The following is a 20254-nucleotide window of genomic DNA, read 5'->3' as shown; positions in this document are numbered from 1 at the left end:
TCTTGCTTATTGCTGTCGAGAAAAGCTTGCACGGACTCTCTTGGGATGAAGGAAGTCCTTTTCCGTCATCGTTCTTGGGCTTGTCTTTTCAGGAGCCCTGCTTGGAGCTGGATTCACCGAGGGGACAGTTTATATTCTTGACGCGATGTCTTTAGAGAATGAAAGTCCAGAGCCCTTCAAATATTCCAGAACTAGCATCTCGCACGTCAGCTTCTCGCATGATTCCAATTACATGGCTACTGCTGTGAGTTCTTCCCTCCGCTCAGGGCCCTTTACGAACAAAGGGGTGAGGAGCTTGAGGAAAGTGGGGCTTACATCCCACTCAAGCTGTGATATAAAGACAAGGGGAAAGATTGGTGAGGTAGAAGGACTTCTCAAGCAGACAGGAGCAAGGCCTCAGAACTTTCAGACTTGGATTCTGCAGCCACAGGGACTGACTGTCACGTTTCTGGGACCCGGAGACCCAGGGGCTGGTTGTCATGTTTCTGGGACCCCAAGACCCAGGGGCTGGCTGTCATATTTCTGGGGCCCTGAGACCTAGGGACTGGCTGTTGTGTTTCTGGGACCCAGAGATCCAGGGACTGGCTGTCGTGTTTCTGGGGCCCTGAGACCCAGGAACTGGCTGTCGTGTTTCTGGGGCCCCGAGACCCAGAGGCTGGCCGTTGTGTTTCTTGGCCCCCATCTCTCTGTATACCACCCTTCATCCTCACTCATTTTGACAAGGTGGCCTCCTTAGGGTTTTGGATTCTGGTCTTTCCTGCTGCGATGAGGGCATATGATCTCAGGAAAGTGGTTCTGGCTGTCCCCTGGTATGAGGAGGAGAGTCCTCATGGGGCCACCTCCCTCTGACATTTTACCCACAGGCAGCCTGGCCTCTGGCTGGAACACACACACTGGCAAGGATCAGAGCTGGCCTGGCACCCAGCATGGGGCAGGAGACACCTGCTGGCTGCTCTCTGCTGCTCTGGCCTGTATCAGACCTTTTTTATTTTCTGTAGCTAGACAAAGGGTAGGGAGGACAAAGGAGGAAAGAGTCAGGTTCTTGGCTTTCCCTGAGGAACGGTGTAAGAACATGGACAGAAGAGGGGTTGGTGCCACACTGTACTCCTTCCCCCTTCACACCAGGAACCTCAGTCACCTGGGCTGCTCTTCCTACTTGTTCTGCTGTGCTGAGATTTATTTGGATAAGATAGTATGAAGGCCAACAAGTCTGAAAACCATGATGATAATTCTTAGTTCCAAAACTCAAGGGACAACTTATGCTCTTGCCCCCTTAGGATGTCAGTTTCACCGTGGCTGTGTATATGGTGGTGGTCAAAAACGGACAAAGGGTCTGGGAGTACCTGGCGAGACTCCGCTCCCATCATAACAGCATCCGAAGCCTCCTGTTCGGGGTTCATCTGGACAGCAATGAGCCCAGGCTGCTGAGCCTCGGGAAAGACAGGTTCCTGGTGAGACATTCGTTTCGGTTTGCTGATCCCCAGGGCCATGAGTCTCCCCCACCCCACCCCCGCCCCATCCTGCCTGTTCCATCCTTACCACCTTGTGCAAACCCCACCTGCAGCATGTTGGGAAAATGGCTGTGGTGAAGCATCACAGACTTCTCCGTGTTGGCATCTCGGAAGCGATGGCTCCCATGACTCATGTCCTGAAGCAGAGGTGGGCAGAGGGAGGGTGTGTCCCACACAGGATAGAAGATGCAGCTGCCTTCACTCCCCAGCGAGTGCTGGGAAAACTGACACTAATACCTCCTCAGCATCCAGGGGTCAGGGTGCGACTGGGTCAGGGGAAAGCAGTAGGAAGGGGACGGGGCAGACACAGCTGGGCATTCTTATTTGCTTTCCATTGCTGTGATAAAACTCTGAGCAAAACCAGCTCGGGGAAGAAAAGAGTTTATAGCTCACAGTCCCTCATTCAGGGAAACTGAGGCAGGAACTGAAGCAGAGACCGTGGAGGAGTGCTGCTTACTGGCTTGCTCAGTTACTTTCTCATACAGCCCAGGCCTACTGGCCCGTGGTCATGGCCTCAGGCTAATCTGATGGAGGCTGTTCCTCAAGTGGGGGTCCCTCTCCCCAGGTGAGGCTATTTTGTATCAAGTTGACAAAAACTAACCAGAGCAGCAGGGACAGTGGGTGATCTTATCAGGTCAACCCTTACCAACCAGGCAAACCACCACCCGACCCTGCTTCCGTTGTCCCGCCTGGCCCTCCTTCCCCCTCCTTTCTCCAGGCCTTCCTTGCTTCTCTTTACTTCATCTGGACCACCTGTGGCCAGTAGGAGCCGGCTGGTAATCAGGGACCGTCGAGTGCTGAGATTTAGGCTTGAGTTAGTTCCTAAGATAACGAAAAGGGGCACGGCAAAGGTTCAGGGTTGGGCTCCCTTGGCTGAGACTTAAGTCTTTGCTCCACCACTTCTTGGCTGTGCGTTCCTGAACAGTCCACGCTGTTCCTGTGACTCATAGCCTGCTCATGAGGTCTGTGTGCGAAGAGACACAGCACTGCAGATCTTTGGGGGGCCACAGGTGTGATGGTGCAGGGTGTTGACTCACCCTGCTTGCTGGGAGTTGCTTGGTGAAGGCAGCATGCCGTGTGGAGTCTGGGAACTTCCCTTAGAGACCCAGCCAGTTACCATGCAGGTCAACACCCAAGGCTTGAAGTGCCTCAGCCAGCTGGGTAAGCGGTTCTCAACCTGGGGGTCACAACCCTTTGGGGGGTACTTGAACGGCCCTTTCACAGGGGTCTAAGTCCATCAGAAAACACAGATATTTTCATGGTGATTCATAACAGTAGTAACAAAATTATAGCTATGAGGTAGCAACAAGGATAATTTGATAGTTAGGGGTCAGCACAACATGGTGGACTGTTTTAAGGGGTCTCAATGTTAGGAAGATGAGGACCACTGAGCTGGATTTTCATGAGCTCCTGTTCTCTGCAGATAGAGTACAATCTCATGAAGAGCTACAAAGACCACCTGGTAGTCCTGGACATCCACCGGACTGACCAGGTGACCTACCCCACCTGCATGATCTGGTACCCGCCGCTCACCAAGGAGCTCTTCCTACTCATCTGCACCAGCTGCTACAAAGTGAAGCTTTTCAACTCCACCACAAAGATGTGCAGGTGCGCATCGGGGTAGCCGCTGGTGGGCCGGCCACCCCCATGACTCAGCCCGCTGGTGTGCCCGCCACCCCTATTACCCCCATTGCTCAGCCTCCCCCGCGCACTGGTAACAGTTCATCCCTTCCCCTCCTCAAAGGGATAACCTAAGTCAGGTTTGCCCAAAAGCAAAAGCACACAATGGGGCCATACCCGAATAAGGATGTCAGTGTGCATCCTTGCTTTAAGCCAAGTACCGGGGAGGTAGGGCACCTGGAGCTTGATGCCCGTGTGTCTCTCTGAAGGACACAGCCCTGGAATCCAGAAGTCACTGGTGTCCCAAAACCAGCCATCCTTTTCCACACAGGAAAGAAACTAAACCTAAACCAAAGCCAACCATTTAACAAGACATGCCAGTTGCTTGGTTTTTGTTGTTGTTGTTTTGATTTTATCTTGAGAGAGGGTCTCATTTTGTGGTCCTGGCCTCTGCCTCCTGCGTCCTGGGATCACGGGATGCGCTGCCATGCCCAGTGGGTTTGATTCTTCTCCCGCTGCTTCTCAGAGGCATTTTGTCCATCTGATGGCATTCATTTGTTCATTCCTTCCATGGGCCAGGTAGTGTTCCCATCGTGCAGCGGACAACACAGTAGCAAGTAGGATGTGGGAGGTCCTTCTGTATATGTGTTGCTTTTATTTGTTAATGAATAAAGAAACTGCTTTGGCCTGTGATAGGGCCTAATAGAGCTAGGCAGGAAAACTAAACTGAATGCTGGGAGAAAGGAGGCAGAGTCAGGAGATGCCATGTATCTGCCAGAGGGGAAGACGCAAGCTGCCAGCTAGAACCTTGTCAGTAGGCAATAAGCCTCGTGGTAAAATATAACATAATGAAAATGGGTTAATTCTATATGTAAGAGCTAGCTAGCAATATATTTAAGTGATTGGCCAAGCAGTGATTTAATTAATACAGTTTCTGTGTGGTTATTTCCAGTCTGGGCAGCTGGGAACCGAACAAGCAGCCTCCTACTACACTAAATAATTTAAGTAAAATGAGATAAATCTATTAAAAAGAAGAAAATAGTGTATACGGTAGGAGGAAATGGCTCCTCGGGTAAAAAGTACTTGCCACACGAGGCCAAGTGTGAAAAATTGATCCCGCAAAGTTGTCCACATGGCATGTGTGAACCGACCACCCCTGTCATACACACACAATAACAAAAAACAAAAACAAAAAATTGCCATCACTTCTCAGCCTCTTGGCTAACCTCAAGTATAGGAAATAACTTATCAAGGTTGGAAGTCAAGTTCATAGAGCATTTAAATGAAGGGCACATTAAATGTATAACCACCTCTTCTTCCCTTGTGTAAGGCATCTCTTGAGTTAGAAAAATAATAAGTCTGGTAGCCACAGTTCAACTGGGGAAGCATTGTCTTCTCATGAGGATCAGAAAAAGAATTTTAAAATGCATTTTAGGTGTTTGAAAGGCTATAGCAAGGTAGCTTACGGAAGACCACTAACTGTAGGGGCAGATACTCAGCAGCCTCTCTTGATGAGGCAGACGAAAGCAAGACATCCTTTTTACAAATGGGATTAGTGAAGATAAAAGTGATGGATGGTCCCGAGCCTTGGCGAGAGTGCGGGGAAGCAGGCCTGCTCGTCCAGCCGCTGGTGGGGGTGTAAATTGGCGTAATCTTCGGGGAAAGCAATTTGTCACCCTCTGTTAAATTTTATACCCTCTGACGTCTAGGAATGAAGCCTGGAGAAGTGCCCTGTGCTAGGCCAAGACATAAGTAAAAGGATCTCTTGTATGGAAATATGTTTTGAAATGGAAACATACAAATGTCCGTTCATAGGGCGTTAGTTAAGTGATGTCTTGTCAGTACACCAGAACACAATGTCGCTTTCAGCAAACGGGGGGAAATAACGAGATAACTGTCTATACAGTAACATGGCAATGTCTCCAAGATGCAGTAAGAGAGAAAGCAAATTTCCAAGTAAGCATGGATAGTATAATTCTCTCTTCCTACGAAACCTGTGTACGTAAATTTGAGTGAGTCACACAGACCAAATAATGGCCCATGTCTTTCTTGGGACAGAATTCAGCATTGAAGGATGTGGATGTTCTATTCTATGAATGTCTGAAGGCTTGAACTTTCTTTTTTACAATGAACATGAAATGTCTTTCAATCCGAATGAAGAGATACGAGTTTTGCAGAATACGGGCAGACAGGTTGACTGTCACTGACAGTTACATGCCTATATCAGGAACTGTTCTGAGTGTTTTTTTTTCTTTATCCATTCACTAAGTTGTGCAATTCAAGAAGCTGCTGTCACACCCAAAGGGTAACTGGTTTCTGGACTGGCAGTTTGGCTCCGTTTGTAGAATGCTTGCTTACCATGTACAAAGTTCTGCGTTCTCTACCTCGTGCCTAATAAGACAGGGATGCATGCCTGGAGTGCCAGCACTCGGGAGTGAAGGCAGGAGGACCAGAAATTCAGAGCTGTATCCTCAGCTACATAGTGAGTCTGAGGCCACTCTAGACCACATGAAAAAGCAGAGCAAAACCAAAGAGCACACTTTCGTTCCCATCGGTAGCCACTTCCTGGCCCTGCATCGCTATGTCCCTGGAAACCACTGACCTGCTTCTGTCTTCTGAACTTGTCTGTTCTGCACATGTGTATATAATTTCATGTTATAGATGGAGTTACACAGCATGTGACCTTCTGTGTCTGCCTTCATTCACTTAATGTGGTCTTGAGACTCACCCACTTTGGGCCGCGAACTAGTGCTTTGTTGTTCTGGCTGAGTGTTGGCCCTTCCTGCCCACCCATGTGTCTGCAGATGGCGCTAGGCGTTTGCATTGCTTCCATTTTGTAGTGGTTCTGAGCACTAGGGCATAGGGTCCAGTGTACACAGACCTGCATAATTTCTTGAATGACCCTACGATTGGAGTTTCCACAGCTCCTACTCCCCACAACTTCGCCAACCAGGGACAAAGGTCCCCGTCTTCTCATACCCTGTCCCTGGGCTTTTACCCCTGTTCCCCTGCCTCTGCCCACTTGCCAGTATGTGGTAGGGCCTTAGGAAAAGGCATGAGCTGTTACGTTGTCTACCTGGTGGGCATTGTAGTGTTTCAAAGTGCTGAGTCTCTCACAGCCCAGAGCAGAAAGTTCACCATGAAAACTGTTCCTGCCACTATGTCCCTTTGCTGTGTCTCCTGTCCCTTTCCCATCACCGTCTGTGCCTCTTAGATCCGTGTCCCCTGCCTTTACCTTCTTCCTGAGTCCCATTCTTCCACTACAGGCTGTTCTCTCTGCCTCAGATCCATCATTCTGAGCACAGTCAGCTGCCCCACTAGGAATACTTCGCCCCAGACCCTTTGACTCCATGGCATCTCAAACAGCTCTTTGTCTTCTGTCCCTGCCAGTCCGTGGCCTCAGTAGCAGGGGCTAGACCTTGCACATCTCTGCATCCTGACTACCTCACACCAGGCGTGAGGAGGTACTCACAAGACTGGTGTGGTAGGATCAGTTCTCTTTTATCTAGCACCTGCAGCCTGCAATGGGACCTCACCTTAGAGCAGGCTCGTGTTTGGGAAAGCAGCTGGAGTTGGGGTAATCCAAGCTGGGTACCATGGGTGGCGTGTACCTGCAATTCTAGCTCAGCAGGAGGCTGAGGCAGAAGGTGCTCTTGAACCCAGGGGTTTGAAGCCAGCCTGAGCAAAATATCAAGAGCTTAAAAAAAAAAAAGTGGATACAGAGAAATAGACGAGTGGATAAATACTGCCACTGCCAAGCCCGAGGGCCTGAGTTCAGTCCTTGGGACGGAAGGAAAGGAGGGCCCCTCCCAGAAGTTGTGCACCCTACTGCACATGGCACAGAGTTGTAATAGATTATAAAGTCGAGCTAAAGAGGCCTGACTGGAGTCACTGCAACCTGGTGCAGTGATGGATCTGGTGACCAGTGTCATTTAAGGAAGTCTGGAACAGAGGGTGGCATCGCATTCCAGTCTGTGGGCCTGTCGGGTGTCTGCTTGCCTCCTGCCAAGACGTGCCGTTTCCTCACAGGCCTTTCTCTTGTTAGTTGTTCAATGCCGTTCCTTGTTCCTTAGGACATAGTGTCGGGAGGGAAAGTCCACACCGCAGCCAGGGGGGCTTCCCCCACAGGCAGCTTCCCTCCAGTCCTCTACAACATCTGCCGTTGGAGCCAGTGCCCCTTCTTTACAGCAGTCACTGGCAGCACTTGAATGAGAGGTTCTTATGTAGAGATTAGCTGAGTGACAAGACAGGAAATCCAGAATCACAAATACTTAAGGACTCCAGTGTAGAGGTGTGTGCCTGTAACCCCAGCACTCAGGAGACTGAAGCAAGGATTCTAAAATTCTAGGCCAGCCTGGACTATATAGCAAGACTCTGTGTCTCAAAAAAAATAAAAGCAGCAGCAACAACAACATCAACAAAAAACCCAAACCCTAAAGAACACACCACAACACAAGTATGGTAGTACCGATTATAGTCTTAAAATATACATTGAAGTTTATGGAGTTTGCACTTTTTCCCTATACAGAAAGACACTTCTTGGACCGGCTTATGGGTCTCCTATTGAGCACACACAGGTGCTCCCCGTTAGATCCACGTTAGAGCTGCAGAAGCGTTACCTGGTGTTCATCAACAAAGACAAGGTAGGCTTCCCTTCTCTGTCCCTGCAAAACGACTGTGCAATGATCTAAAGACCTTGAGATCCAGGGCCCGTGAGACAGCCAATCAGGAAAGGTGCTCACTGCCTCATCTGGGGACCCAAATTTGAGCCCTGGAACCTGGTGAGAGGAGAGACTACCTTGGGAAGGTTGTTCTTTACTTCCAAACAGGCACTGTGGCTCAAATGTTCTTTCCCAAAGAAATAATCTTAATAATACAACAGATGATAAAGACCCATGGGTCCTTAGTTCTGCTGCAGAGAATTACCTCTATATGGGTCATTGGCCACACTGAAAATTACCACAGATTAGTGAGAATGGCTTCTGGAAGGCATTTCTTTCTTTTGCTTTCATTTTTTGGTGTGTGTGTGTGTGTGTGTGCATGCACGTGTTTGCACATGCACACACCTCCACGCACGCTTGTGAACATGTGCCACAGTATGTCAAAGGTTACCTTTCAGGAGTCTGTTCTCTCCTTCCACCATGTGGGTCCTGGAGGTAGAAGCCAGTCAGGCCTGGCAACAAGTGCCATCTCTAGGCTCCTAGGAGATGTTTTCAAATAGAGTTCTCAGAGTTTCCCAATGAAAACTCATAGGCTTCCAAATTACGCTTTTCTTTCTTTTTATTGACCTGGAACAGTCTAATTTACACGAAAGATACACCAATCAGTTGTGCCTAGTCGTATGTTGACTCTGACAGATTGCTCCAGATGTGTGCATGCATAGCAGAAACATCTGGAGGGGAAGCCTGGGTATGTCAGGCTAGCTTGAGACTCAGGTACTCGAGTCTGAACACCTAATTACACTTGCCTCCCTAGGTTGGACTCCAGATCTTACCAGTTGATGGCAATCCACACAAAACATGTGCTATCATTTGCCACCCAAGCGGGGTGGCTGGAATGGCCCTTTCCTATGACGGTCGCTATGCCTTCACATCCGGAGGCCAAGATTGCTCAGTGGTTCAGTGGGAAATCAACTTAAGGTACATGAGTGGACATACCCTGGCCCCATAAGGAAGTGTAGACATCTTTTTAAAAATGTATTTGTGTGCGTATGTGTGCATGTTAGTATGCACTTCTGCATGTGAGTGCTTGAGAAGGCCAGGAGAGGGCACTGGATCTCCTGGACTTGGAGTTCATGCAGTTGTGAGCCACCCACAAGAGTACAAGCGCTTTTAACTGCTGAGCCGTAGCTCCAGCCCTTGGGCCCCTTCTTTTCATTCAGATGCGGCAGACAGCTTCAGAGTGCCTGCCACGTGCCCATTCTGTGCTAGGACAAAAGGGTACCTGGTTCTCAGGATGCTTCCTGGTGACATTATGTGCAGATCAAAGGCTGCTGTGCAGCCTCACAGACCATTCGTTAAATTTCCAGCTTGGATGGTGAAAATGCCCCTGGCTCTGCCTGGCTCCCTGAAGTTTCTCAGTATCTGTGCATTCTCACGCTGGACAGAGAGACCAAGGCTAAGACTCCAAAGTGGGCATTGCAGAAACAGTAAGGGTGAATTAAGAATCTGCTCCTCCCTGCCCTGAAAGGAGACCTGCTTGCCTAAAGACTTGTACATCAGAGTAAGAATATAGCTACTTTAAGGTGGAGTCTCGGCTCTAGAATCTGGGCGGTTTTCTTCATAGGGCTAATCCTTTGATTCTGCCTGTGAAGTGGGACTAACAGCTTTTTTTTTTAAATTTATTTATTTATTATGTATACAGTACTCTGTCTGTGTATATGCATGAAGGCCAGAAGAGGGCGCCAGACCTCTTTACAGATGGTTGTGAGCCACCATGTGGTTGCTGGGAATTGAACTCAGAACCTTTGGAAGGGCAGGCAATGCTCTTAACCACTGAGCCATCTCTCCAGCCCCCAGGGACTAACAGCTTTTATAGAGTCCTGTGTGGACCGGACAGGTTTACATAGGTGATGCTGTAACCAAACTATAAAATGTGGCATCCTTCCTTTCTTCTCTTTCTGAAAAGGGCATTTGTGTTTCAGATGGGACAGGCACTTAAGGTGGCCCTCATCCATCTAAATACAGTGATTTGAACCAGGGCAGAGCCAAGGAGTGGGCAGCCAGATCATGTCTCTGATGACCCTGTCCATGCAGGCTTCAGAGGCAGACAGCAGAGGTCCCTTCCTTCCTCAAAAGGCTGCTTGATTCATGGCTCCAGTAACGTCTGCCTCTGCCATCTGCCAAGCGCTCGTCTTTCCCTTTATGGCAGATGTTAACGCTTTCCTTCGTACCCTGAACTTGAGTGAGAATAGCTGGCGAAATCTGCTCTGGCTCCATGATGCCTTCAGACTGCAGTTGCAGCTCTGCCTTCTGCTTCTGCCATCCCGGGTGAGCGGATCCAGGCAGCTGGGGGACTTGGAAACTGGAGGTGAGCTAGCTCTCCATCCAGAAGCACTTCCCCAGCAGTCCCAATGTGTCACCCACTTGCCACCTGTAGTCCTTGGGGCCAGTGGCCTGCTGGAGGGAGATGAAGTCTCCCCATTTTGATTTTTGGCCTCAGTCAAAGTGGGATCCAGTAGGGATTTCCAGTAGCGTTCCTATGCTTGGCCAGAATCCAGGCTTCTGAGAATTTCCATTTAATCTGTTGTAGGGACAAAGGATCATTATAAACTAATTAGCACTTTATTGCTGCTTCTGGTGACTTAATATGTTCAGCATTTCACTAATGGAAAGAAATGTAAAAGCCCCAAACAAGTAAACAATACAATTCTCTACCAGGGCCCAGGCTGCAGCTCAGCTGGTAGCATGCATGAAGTCTTTAGCTCCATTCCCAGTATCAAATAGATACATGCACGTGCTGGTTACTTTTATATCAGCTTGGCAAAAGCTAAAGTCATCTGAGAGGAGGAGACCCCAACTGAGAAAACGCCTCCACAAGGTCCGGCTGTGGGCAAGCCAGGAGAGCATTTTCTCAGTGATTGATATGGGAGGGTCCAGCCCACTGTGGTTGATGGTCCTGATTTTTTTTTAGGCTTTTTTTTTTTAAGACAGGGTTTCTCTGTGTAGCACTGGCTGCCCTTGGACTCACTCTGTAGACCAGGCTGGCTTCGAACTCAAAGGGATCTGTCTCTCGAGTGTGAGACTAAAAACGTGTGCCACCACTGCCTGGCTGTTCTGGGTGAGCAAGCCATGGAGAGCAAGCCAGTGAGCAGCATTCTTCTGCACCAGCTCCTGCCTCCAGGTTCCTGCCCTGCTTGAGTTCCTGCACTAATTTCCTTTGATGACTGGTGATACAAGAAGTGTTAAGCCACCAGACAGTGGTGGTACACGCCTTTAATCCCTGCACTTGGGAGGCAGAGGCAGGTGGATCTCTATGAGTTCAAGGCCAGTCTGGTCTACAGCCAGGACTGTTAAACAAAGAAACCCTGTCTCAAAAAACAAACAAACAAACAAAGTTAAGTCAAATAAAGCTTTTCTTCCCCAAATAGCTTTGGTCGCTGTGTTTCATTACAGCAATAGTAACCCTAAGACAGCCCATCATGGTGGCACGAGCTGATCATGCCAGCACTCGGGAGGTGGAGGCAGGAGAACCAGAATACCAAGATCATCCTCCACTTTGTAGTGAGTTAAGAGACCCTCTCTGAAAAGCTTTTGGTTTTGTACTGGATTTACTGATGAGAGAGTTATAGAGTGAAGTGGGGTGGAAAGACCTTTCACCTCCTACTCAAATACAAGCAGAGACGTGGGTTCAAATTCCAGCTTGGTCAGACATAGCAGCCAGCACAGGACAATAATCCTAGTACTCAGGAAGTAGCAGCAGGAGGTCAGCAGTTCAAGGTCATCCTCAGCTACATAGTGAGGTCAAGGCTAATGTGTGTTACACAAAACATAAAACACCACCACCAACAACCAGAATAATGTAGACTTTAACTCCTCCAAGCCCCAGCTCTTCCATTGGTGGAAAGGGTACCATCCACGCCCCTGTTAGGGAGCATCTCTCGGGTGCTTGCCTGATGTCACTCTTGATGTCTCTAGCTTCGCCCCCTTGCCTAGAAGCAACCATGCTATTCCTGAATACAAGATATGTTCAATAGATCCTATTTCCCAGGACCAGAGCATTGGCTTAGCACTCAAAAGCATTTATTGTTATTGCAAAGAACGGGTTTCAATTCCCAGCACCCACCCACATGGAGGCTCACGGCTTCCTTAGGCCCCAGGCATGCATGTGGTGGGCACACATACACACAGGCAAAACACTCATACATACAAAATAAAATAAATCTAAAAAAAATAAATAAAATGCACTTTCTTTCCATGTCCCAGTGATCTCTCTCTCCCTCTCTGTCTCCCTCTGTCTCTCTGTCAGTCTCTCTGTCAGTCTCTCTCTCTCTCTCTCTCTCTCTCTCTCTCTCTCTCTCTCTCTCTTTCAGTGATTGAGACCTCAATTTAGGCACAAGAAGGCTTTTGGGAAGGTGACCAGAATCCCGTGTGGCTGCCTGGCCGCAGAGTGGGCCTGCAGAACAGCCACCCACTCGTGGCTCTCAGCCTTCTTCCTGCCCAGCTCTGCTCTCTGTGTCCTCTGCAGTTTCCTCAGATTGGAGCCCTTGCCACAGAGAGAATGAGCCCCTTTCTTTACTCTGGTTAGAGAAATTTGGTCCTCTAGGGTCAGCAGACAGTTTGTAGCCCTTGCCACAGAGAGAATGAGCCCCTTTCTTTGTTCTGCTTAGAGAAATTTGGTCCCTCTGGGGTCAGCAGACGGTGGCAGGAGCAGGGTGCACATGGCACAATGCTGATGGCAGAGCCAGAAAATCAGGCTGCCTTAGGGAGCCCAGTGCATTTGCATCCCTACCCTTGGGGTTCCTGGTGGTAACAGGGCCCCCTGTCACTTCTGGTCCTGATACCCTGCTCTAGGCAGCTTGTCTGAAAGTGACCTTGTTACCCTTGGAATCAGGAGCAGCCTAGGGGCCACAGAGAAGGAATGACTAGCTGATCTCCTGCCTTCAAAGCCTCTTGTCAGAGCCAAGAAGTTGGGTGAGGCCTGGGTCCTGCAGGAGAGGACCTCAGGTACATGTGGAGAACAATGCGTCAGGCCCCCCCTTGGACCCAGCAGCAGGGCAGAGGACATTTTGTGGTTCTTATGAAAAGGGCAAGGACATGCCAGTGATCGTCTGTCCTTGGCACAGACAGAACTGCGCTCTGGGCTTGGCCCTCTCCTGACTGCTTTACACAGTCATCTTGACTTCATCTTACAGCCATCCTGGAGACAAGTGTCGCTCTTATCCCCACTTAACTTCCAAGGGGTCTATTGATGGCTCAAGTGATGGAATGGTACTTGAGGAAAAAAAAGGGCCTGCGGCAAATCCTTCACGTGTGTTTACTTAATTCTTATGGCAGCCTGCATGACCCTTCCCATTTTACAGATGCAGAAACCGAGCAGAGGTGGGTATTTCTCATGGCAGCAAGCTTGCCGGTGGCACAGTCAGGCTTGTGTGCACGCCCCTGTGACTCCAGTTCTGGATTCTTCAGTTCTCCACTGTAGGTCTTCACTGAAGTATGCTCTAATTCACTGGACTGGTGGAAATCCAGTGAGTGGCTTTTTTAAAAAAAACAAACAAACAAACAAAAAACAGTGACTTTAGATTATTTGCCTTTTGAGCGAGAAAAAGTCGGTTGGTCTCATGCAAAAGTAGGTTTTCTTCCCATTCAAAGGGCCTATTTTCGGAGAACCTGACCCTACGCTAGAGAGCAGAGGGTTATTTTTATCCACTTGGCATGGGTCCCCGTGATCTCCCGGGCTTTTCTGAGAGCAATTAGTACTGGCAGTGCACCTGAAGAGCACCCCATCCTTTTGGTGCTGATCGGGCACGATCGGCTCAAGAGGTTTTGAGGTTCAGACTGGAGCCTCCCCCGGCCCCCAGGAGAGATGAGGTCCCCAAAGATAGCAGACAAATTGCCAGGCACCTGCCCTGTCACCAGAATGAGCATGTCACCATAATTAAGGTGGCTGCCCTGTACGGCTGCGTTCCACACTTGAAATTGAATTTCTGTCGCAGGCTTCATCACTGAGGGACAGAGACCCTGCAGAGGCCACCATCTGTGCGACTGCTCCATGACTTCATGCGTGAGTGCTTCCTAATGATGATGATTCTTATTGTTCCAGTGCCCTGGAGGCGGCCGTTTCTCTTGGGGGCGAAGACTTGACCCCATTCTACGGTCTGGTGCCTGGTGGCAGAGAAGGAAAATTCTACAGGGTAATTGTCATCAAACACTTCCTGGGGACATCTAGTCAAGGCAGACATTAGAGACTAACCCTCTATGCTTTTCCATAAAGCCCCCTCCTCCCTTACTAAGCTTAGAATAGGCTTTCTAGAAGACATCCCTTTCCTGGATGTATCTGACTGCCGTGTGCCATTTCTGTTTGGTTCCGTGCAGGAGCTGGAGGACTACTTCTACTATTCTCAGATTCGCAGTCAAGGTATTGATACGATGGAGACCAGGCAGGTGTCGGAACATATCTGCCTGTCGGAGCTCCCTTTTGTCATGAGAGCGATCGGCTTTTACCCGTCAGAGGAGAAGGTAGGTACAGGCCACAAGGCCAGCACTAGGATGGGCTATTTATATCAGGTGTCTCCAGGAGCAGTCACTGCAGGCCAGCCTGGAAACGTGCCAGATGAGCTGAGTGACTAGGGATGAAGATGTGCCCATTCCCCAGGCAGAATTCCTCATGGATGTGTGCTATTACATGAAGAGGGGCCTCCTCTAGGCCTTTGCTGCCTGCACCCCTCCTTTTTTCCCTTTGAGACAGGATCTCTATGTAGCTCTGGTTATCCAGGAACTCACTCTATAGACCAGGCTAGCCTCGAACTCAGAGATCCACCTGCCTCTGCCTCCCAAGTGCTGGGATTAAAGGCATGCACCACCACACCCAGCCTGCAAACCCTGCTTTGCACAACTCTGGGTATATTAGTGTATAAAATAGGTAGACAAATCAAACATTTGCTGATAATAAATGAAGAAGGAGGAATTTTGTGGTTTCCATACAGTTTTAGCATTTGTTGAAGACAAAACAATTTTGCATACTAGTGAGATGGTTGTGCTCATTTCTTCATACATAAAGAATTGAATCTTAGCCAGGCAGTGGTGTGGCGCACACCTTTAATCCCAGCACTCGGGAGGCAGAGGCAGGCGGATCACTGTGAGTTCGAGGCCAACCTGGTCTACAGAGCTAGTTCCAGGATAGGCTCCAAAGCTACAGAGAAACCCCGTCTTGAAAAAAAAATTGAATCTTAGCTAAATGTCCAATGCTGCGAGATGAAGAGTACCTTCAGTGCTTTTCAGAGGCGGCTGAGATTTGATTTTGTAGTTGTTAATACCAAGAATACTGCTTCACATAAATGCATGATGCCAAAAAAACATAGGGTGTATTTAGGGTCATTTAGGAATTGTTGGAAAGTCTAATTCCAAATCAAAATTTATTTAGTGATTTTTTTTCCACTTTATTTATTTATTTATTTATTTATTTATTTATTTATTTATTATACAATATTCTGTCAGCATGTGTGCCTGCAGGCCAGAAGAGGGCACTAGACCTCATTACAGATGGTTGTAAGCCACCATGTGGTTGCTGGGAATTGAACTCAGGACCTTTGGAAGAGCAGGCAATGCTCTTAACTGCTGAGCCATCTTTCCAGCCCTTAAGTGATTCTTTTTAAAAAAATAAAATAAAACTTGAGTCAGCAACTCAAACAGCATTTCTTAAATCAAGCGTTTTGGGTTGAGGGTCTAGCTCATCAACAGAGCTCTTGCCTGGCATACCTGAGGCCCTAGGTTCAATCCCCAGGACAGAGGACAAAAAAAAATCAAACTTCTACTGGAGTCTATTCCGAATATATTGTAATACTCACATCCTAGCAGCAATGGTAGGGAAATAGGAAAAGTCTTTGTTTTCTGTAGTCACGTGATCGTAGTTCTGCAGGAAAGACACTGCAGCCTGCAGTAGTGGATAGCCCTGGATCCCAGCTGAGGTTTTCATCGGCACTCTGTGGTGTTTTGTGGCATGGTGGCATTTGTGGCAAATATGCACGTGTATGTTCAGAACCAAGGCTGCAGAGGAAGTGCTGCCATGCGCCTCTCGGGTTGATTGCATGCTTGCTTGGAGCACATTTTCAGTTGCGTCTGCAGAAACCGTCCACTGCTGCCAAGCTTGTTGCAGCCCCTCCCTGGCATTCATTGCATGACCCCATGTGAGGGTTGCAACCTGTAATTTTTAAAAGATGTATTCATTTTTATTTAATATGTATGGGTGTTTTGTCTGCATGTATGTTTGTGTGCCATGTGTGTGTACTGGAGCCCTTGCAGGCCAAAAGAGGGTGCTAGATCACCTGGAACTGGAGTTACAGACAACTGTGAGCCACCATGTGGGTGCTGGGAACCAGACCTGAGTCCTCTGGAAGAGCTGCCAGTGTTCTGACCACTGAGTAGCCTCTCCAGCCCTAAACCTGCAACTTAAGATTGAGGTGGAGGGTGAACTGGTGAGCAGAGCTGGGCATGTGAGGCTAGTCTACCTCTGCCCTCCCTGGGCAAAGACTACAACCCTGGGTTTGAGCGGGATGGTGTGTTCAAGGCAGGGAGCACATCGCCAGGCCTGCAGAGAGAGCTTGAGTTGTGTTGTCCTCTGCACAGTTGCTGTTAACCTACTGTATGTTCTTGGGGCAACTCTAGAAGCTGTGCAGATGCTGGTCCTGACTCTAGCTCAGACATCAGTCTGACCACATGGCAGAAATCCCCAAACACCGGCAACTCTGGACAGAGTCAGGAGTCCATGTATTTTCCTCACATGAACTGCTCTAAATATAACTTAGAGGATTCCCTTTCTGAGTTGCAATGTGAGACATCCTCACTACAGAAGATCTGGGAATGAAAGGGTTACGTAGAGTTCTGTCACCCAGACTGACAGTAGTCACTGATGGAGGAAGGTCATTGGTTAAGTAATAAAGAAACTGCTTGGCCTCATAGGTTAAAACATAGGTGGGAGGAGTAAACAGAACAGAATGCTGGGAGGAAGAGGAAGTGAGCTCAGACTTGACAGCTCTGCTCTCTGGAGCAGAGACGCCATGCTTCCCTCTCCTGGGCAGACGCAATAGCCCCGCCAGGTCAGACATGCTAAATCTTTCCCGGTAAGACCGGTGCTACACAGTTTATTAGAGATGGGTTGATCGGGATATCAGAATTAGCCAGTAAGGGCTAGAGTGAATGGGCCAAGCAGTGTTTAAAAGAATACAGTGTCTGTGTAATTATTTCGAGGCATAAGCTAGCAGGCAGCCGGGGTGCTGGGGACGCAGCCCCGCCGCTCCCAATTACAACAAGTCACTACTATTCTCCTGGCACTTACGTGTTTATACAGTGAATGGTGCCACACTGAATGAATATGACTGTCTGTGTCCACATATAGTACAATATGTCATAGGTACTTTCCCTTTGGTTAGAAATTCTCTAGAAAAAAAAAATGTTCTTTTTAAGATACTTATTTTGCAGCTGGGCAGTGGTGGTGCATGTCTTTAATTCCAGTACTCAAGAGGCAGAGGCAGGAGGATCTCTATGAGTTTGAGGCCAGCCTGGTCTACAAAGCAAGTTCTAGGACTGGCTCCATGGCTACTGGGAAACCCTGTGTTGAAACAAACAAACAAACAGAAAGATACTTATTTTGAGTTTGTGTGTGGTATATGCATGTGGGGGCATGGGGGTATTGTTCTATCTGCACTTGTCCTTTTTAAAAAATATACTTATTTATTTTGGTTTTTTTAAAACAGGAGTTCTCTGTGTAGCTTTGGCAGTCCTGGAACTTACTCTGTAGACCAGGCTGGACTCAAACTCACATAGACCCGCTGCTCCTGCCTCCCAAGAGCTGGGATTAAAGGTGTGCACCACCACTGCCCAGTTTAAAATTTTATTTTGTTGGAGGTATGTACATACCATGATAAATGTGTGGAGGCCGGAGGACACCTTCATGGAGTCTGTTCTCCCATGTGTTCTGTTCTGGGGATTGAACTCAAGTTGCCAGGTTTGTATTGTTGAGTGGCAATTACTACCCCCTTCCCCCAGACAGGGTTTCTCTGTGTGTAACCCTGGCTGTCTTGAAACTAACTCTGTAGAGACTAGACCGGCCTCCAACTCACAGAGACCCGCCTGCCTCTGCCTCCCAAGTGCTAGGATTAAAGGTGTGCACCACCACCACCCAGCAAGTGGCAATTATTTTTACACTTCGAGCTATCTCCCCAACTGTGTTTATTTATTTATTTCTATTTTATTTATTTTGTGAACGGGTCTCTCACTGTGGCTGGAGCTCACTTTTCTGGCTAGATTGACTGACCAGTGAGCTCCCAGCATGCACCTGTGTCTGCACTGCCCACCACTGGAGTATCAGGTGCCGCTGCTGCAGCTGGCTCTACTTAGGTCCTGGGATCTGAACTCAGGTCCTCATGCTTGTTTACCTACATATTTGCCTAGTGTGTGTGAGGTCTTGAGCTAATATAACACACACATTAAAAAATTAATTTCAGGGCTGGAGAGATGGTTCAGTGGTTAAGAACACTGACTGCTTTTCCAAAGGACCCAGTTTCAATGTTCAGCACCCACATGGCAGCTCAGAACCATCTGAAATGCTAGTTCCAAGAGATCTGATGTTCTCTTCTGGCCCCGGTGGACACTGCACACAGATGGTGCACAGACTACATTCCTAAAAATAAATAAAACCTTGAACAAGTTAAAAAATAAAAATAAATATTTGTGTAACTTTTTAAAATATACAAGACAGGACTATGGGCTGAGGATGTTATTGTGTGGTTGAATCCTTGCCTACCATGCACCATATAACCTGGCTGTGGTAGCTTGTACCTGTAATCCCAGCACTTCGGATGTGGAAGCAGGAGCTTCAAAGGTTCAAGGTAAACCTCAAGTACATAGCAAATTTGAGGCTAGCCTGTCTCAAAAACCAAAACAACAAAAAACTCAAAGTTATTAGAGACAATCACTTAATATTTTGGTGAATTCTTTTCTATTGTTTATTTGTGATATAGTCATTTCTGTATTTTTAAACAAAGAATTGGCATTCTGTGATATAAATATGTACATCTCTGTACATCAGCATTAGACTGCATATACATAAGTAGTTTAGTGAGGGTATGTTTACGTGTATAGCATCAGCATACAAGTTTCTATTGTTTTGTGAGCTTGGTTGTAAAAATTCCTCAGTGAAAATTCCATGCCTTTAAGAGGCGTGACCTAGCTGACTCCTCTCCCAGCTGATGGAAGTTGGGGCTGTCTGGAGCATTTGGCTGTAGAGACCCAGTGAGCATCTCTGTGTGTGTCTTGTATACGGATCTGTTTCCATGGTTCAGAGTCCAAGTAGAACACGAGCTTATAGGCCCTGTGGCCAGCCAGGTGTGGTAGCACTCACCTGTGATCATGGGTCAGGGAAGCGTGTCCGGCCCACACAGAGGTGTTCCTTGAGCTGGTGCTGGTATGTCACGTGGTCCCACTGTTCTGAGGCCTCGCCCAGGAATTAAGGCCCATTTATCTTTTTGTTTTGTTTTGTTTAATTCTTCCTTAAAGCTGTATTTTTGTTTTGATTTTTTTTTTGATATAGGGTCTCCCCATGTAACTCTGGCCTGACACTTGTCATGTAGACCAGGTTGGTTTTAAACTCATAAAGTGCTGGAATTAAAGGTGCCAATGACACCTTGTCCCACCCTTACTGTTGTAATATTCTTAGACCTTGGTTTCCAAACTGGCCATTTTATTAGAATTACTTTGAACATTTGTCAAGTGAGATGGATTCCTAGGCCTCACCACAGTCTGAATAGCATAGCCAGCCAGGAGAGGGCCAGGCTATCCGAAGTCGCCTCTGTCCAAGGTCTCTCAGAGATACACACCCACATGGAAAGCCCTTGCCTCAGACGCCAGCTCTGAGTGGCATCTCCCAGGGCTACTCACCCATCAAGAATGAAGGACTCAACAAATACTGCAGGATTATTGGTCAGGAGTCTTCTTTGGCTGTAAGTCATAGGTACCTGAGTCATGGCAGGTTTAGGTTCAAAGAACCCAAGTCCTGAAGTAGAGGCAGCGTACAGCTTAACAGAAGCCAGAACCTCAGAAGCAGAGCCAGGAAGCACCCTTCCCTCCTGGCCTCACTTGCCTTTGTGCTGCCTCTGGCTGTGGTCCGTCCTCACCCCTGCCTGTGCCTCAGACACTGTGGTCCGTCCTCACCCCTGCCTGTGCCTCAGACACTGTCGTCCATCCTCACCCCTGCCTGTGCCTCAGACACTGTGGTCCGTCCTCACCCCTGCCTGTGCCTCAGACACTGTGGTCCGTCCTCACCCCTGCCTGTGCCTCAGACACTGTGGTCCGTCCTCACCCCTGCCTGTGCCTCAGACACTGTGGTCCGTTCTCACCCCTGCCTGTGCCTCAGACACTGTGGTCCGTCCTCACCCCTGCCTGTGCCTCAGACACTGTGGTCCGTCCTCA

The 20254-nt window shown here is 48.4% G+C and overlaps 1 protein-coding gene across 2 annotated transcripts in view; it reads left to right on the top strand.

The window, feature by feature from the left end:
- Cfap251 (cilia and flagella associated protein 251) overlaps positions 1-20254 on the top strand; it is a 90190-nt gene that overhangs the window by 50922 nt on the left and 19014 nt on the right. For both annotated transcript variants that reach the window (XM_075979386.1, XM_075979397.1), the window contains 7 exons: positions 93-244; positions 1278-1451; positions 2935-3119; positions 7660-7774; positions 8607-8770; positions 13893-13983; positions 14165-14308. In XM_075979386.1, coding sequence (XP_075835501.1) covers positions 93-244; positions 1278-1451; positions 2935-3119; positions 7660-7774; positions 8607-8770; positions 13893-13983; positions 14165-14308 — 1025 coding nt within the window. The remainder of the gene's footprint in view (positions 1-92; positions 245-1277; positions 1452-2934; positions 3120-7659; positions 7775-8606; positions 8771-13892; positions 13984-14164; positions 14309-20254) is intronic.

Source organism: Microtus pennsylvanicus, chromosome 1 (assembly GCF_037038515.1).
Source record: "Microtus pennsylvanicus isolate mMicPen1 chromosome 1, mMicPen1.hap1, whole genome shotgun sequence".
Lineage (NCBI taxonomy): Eukaryota > Metazoa > Chordata > Mammalia > Rodentia > Cricetidae > Microtus > Microtus pennsylvanicus.
Note: the sequence above shows the minus strand (reverse complement) of the source record. Positions and strands in the feature narration are given on the sequence as shown.